The following is a 1,992-nucleotide window of genomic DNA, read 5'->3' on the forward strand; positions in this document are numbered from 1 at the left end:
TGTCATTTGAGGAGTTCTGCCTGAATATGTCCTTCTTTTGACTTCTTATCAGTTTTGCTCTAACTGACTTGAATTGAGTTGGGTTGTCCTTTTTATCCCATACCAACTCAATACTATACCCATACTAACCCTAAGTATATCTTTGTGAAATTTCAACTTCATCAAACCATTCCAAAACCACCTAGATAGATGTCAGTTGAGGAGTTCGGCCCAACTCTACCCTTATTTTGACTTCTTGTCAGTTTTGCCTTAATTAAGTTGACTTATCACGTAATTTGATAAGATTGCGTTGGGTTAGTATTGAGTTAGTGTGTGCTATCATACGAGTATGTATTGAGTTGGTATTTTAGATCTTCACTAGTGCTAATGTGTGACCGTCTTTTAGCTGCTGCTGCTGCATAGTTGATTTCTACGCATTCGTTCTCTGTGGGTGGTACATTTGGGGAGATTGAGATTGCTTTCATCCGGTTTGGTACTCGTGGATGGCTTTAGTATTTGGTTGGTATCTCTGATCCTCGTTTCTGCTTCAATGCATTGGGTTAGTATTGGGTTGGCGGCGGTTTCGAATGACACATGAGTTATACCAATCCCTGACTATGTACTGGCTGCTTGTATATATCCCAACTCAACTCAATCCAAGCCAACTCAATCCAACCTAATCCAAACTCAACCCAATCCAAGTGATGCTTTCTTTGCCAGGTTCTGACTCTTCAACATATGGTACCTCTTGAATGTCTGCCATAGCTTTATTTGTTGCCTTTCGGGTTGGCTTAGTATTTGGATTCTCGATTCTTCTTTCTATAACAATCTTCTTCCTTATGCCCTTTCTTCTTGCAGTACGTACAGGCGAGGTTTGAATGGGTTCGTAGTGGTTAGTAGTGAGTTTCCTGTTTTCCTATTTAGCGAAGGTGGTGATCCTCCTCCGGCTTTCTCTTGAGCAGCCAAAGCTTTACAGATCTGCACAAAACGCTCAATATCCGGCTTCGTGGGGTCGAAGACTTTTCCGGCCTGGGCTGTATGGGGGACTGTTTTTTCGATGGCCTTGACTATTTGTGCCCACGTGATTAGGTTTAGGCTGTAAACTCTACTTACGTACACGGCCCATTTGAAAATAGCATCTCCTTTCTTGAAGTGAGGAACTTCCCATCGTGGCGTATCCGCCGACCTAAATATCTCGCTAAGTCTATTTCGTACACTAACCCAATTTAAAGCTGCAGATGCTGGCTCGACTGTTTCCAGTGTCTTAAGTCCTACATAGAACTCATTGAGTTGGGTGCTCATCTTCTGGAAACAGACCAGATTTCGTGCCAGGCCACTTTGAATAATCTTCCTGATGCGGGTACTGACGGCCAACTCATGCCAGGTCTGGTTACGGCATAGATAACTTTCCCAACGGATCAATCCTTTTACGCCTTCGTTAAACTTAAAGTTAGCTAAACCTAACCAACTACCAACCCAAATCTTCCTCTTGCATCAACTTGTTGTCCTGCCTAGATTCACATCCCATGCTTTCTTTTAGTTGTTCTCTTCGGTCCATCTTTCAAACTCTTGTATCTCGTATTTATTCATTTTCAAGTCTAGTTATAGACAGGAAGATTCCTTATTGAGTATTTCCTTATTGCGTAATTCCTTATTGAGTAATTCCTTATTAGGTAACTTTCTTCCCGCCTTTTTAGAAACCGGTACTGTCCTTTAGGCATATACAACAGTTGCATTGCGCTGGTTCATTTGCTAATTAAGTAATAAAGCGCATAGATTGGGTTAGTATTGAGTTGGTGTTAGTATTGAGTTGGTTTTGGTTTTGGGATTGTTATTAGTGCTACAGCTGTTAATTGATGAGTAAGTTGTGAGTAAATAGGATGGCCACTAGTAGTTACTCTTCATAAGCAGTCATAGCAGGCTTATCTAGCTGGCTTATGCCTTTATTGGATGCTTACTTGCCTCACTAATACCTCACTTTAGTCTAACTAACCCTATTCTTACTGATCTACC

The 1,992-nt window shown here is 41.3% G+C and overlaps 1 protein-coding gene across 1 annotated transcript; it reads right to left on the reverse strand.

The window, feature by feature from the left end:
• Positions 1–816: 816 nt before the first annotated feature.
• On the reverse strand, positions 817–1,281 carry NEHOM01_2518 (uncharacterized protein; the record flags this gene model as incomplete). The annotated part of the gene is made up of 1 exon (XM_051491394.1): positions 817–1,281. One exon carries the CDS (start codon positions 1,279–1,281, stop codon positions 817–819), a length of 465 nt encoding a protein of 154 aa, XP_051347354.1.
• Positions 1,282–1,992: the final 711 nt, after the last annotated feature.

This window comes from Nematocida homosporus (genome assembly GCF_024244095.1).
Source record: "Nematocida homosporus strain JUm1504 chromosome Unknown 4474, whole genome shotgun sequence".
NCBI lineage: Eukaryota > Fungi > Microsporidia > Nematocida > Nematocida homosporus.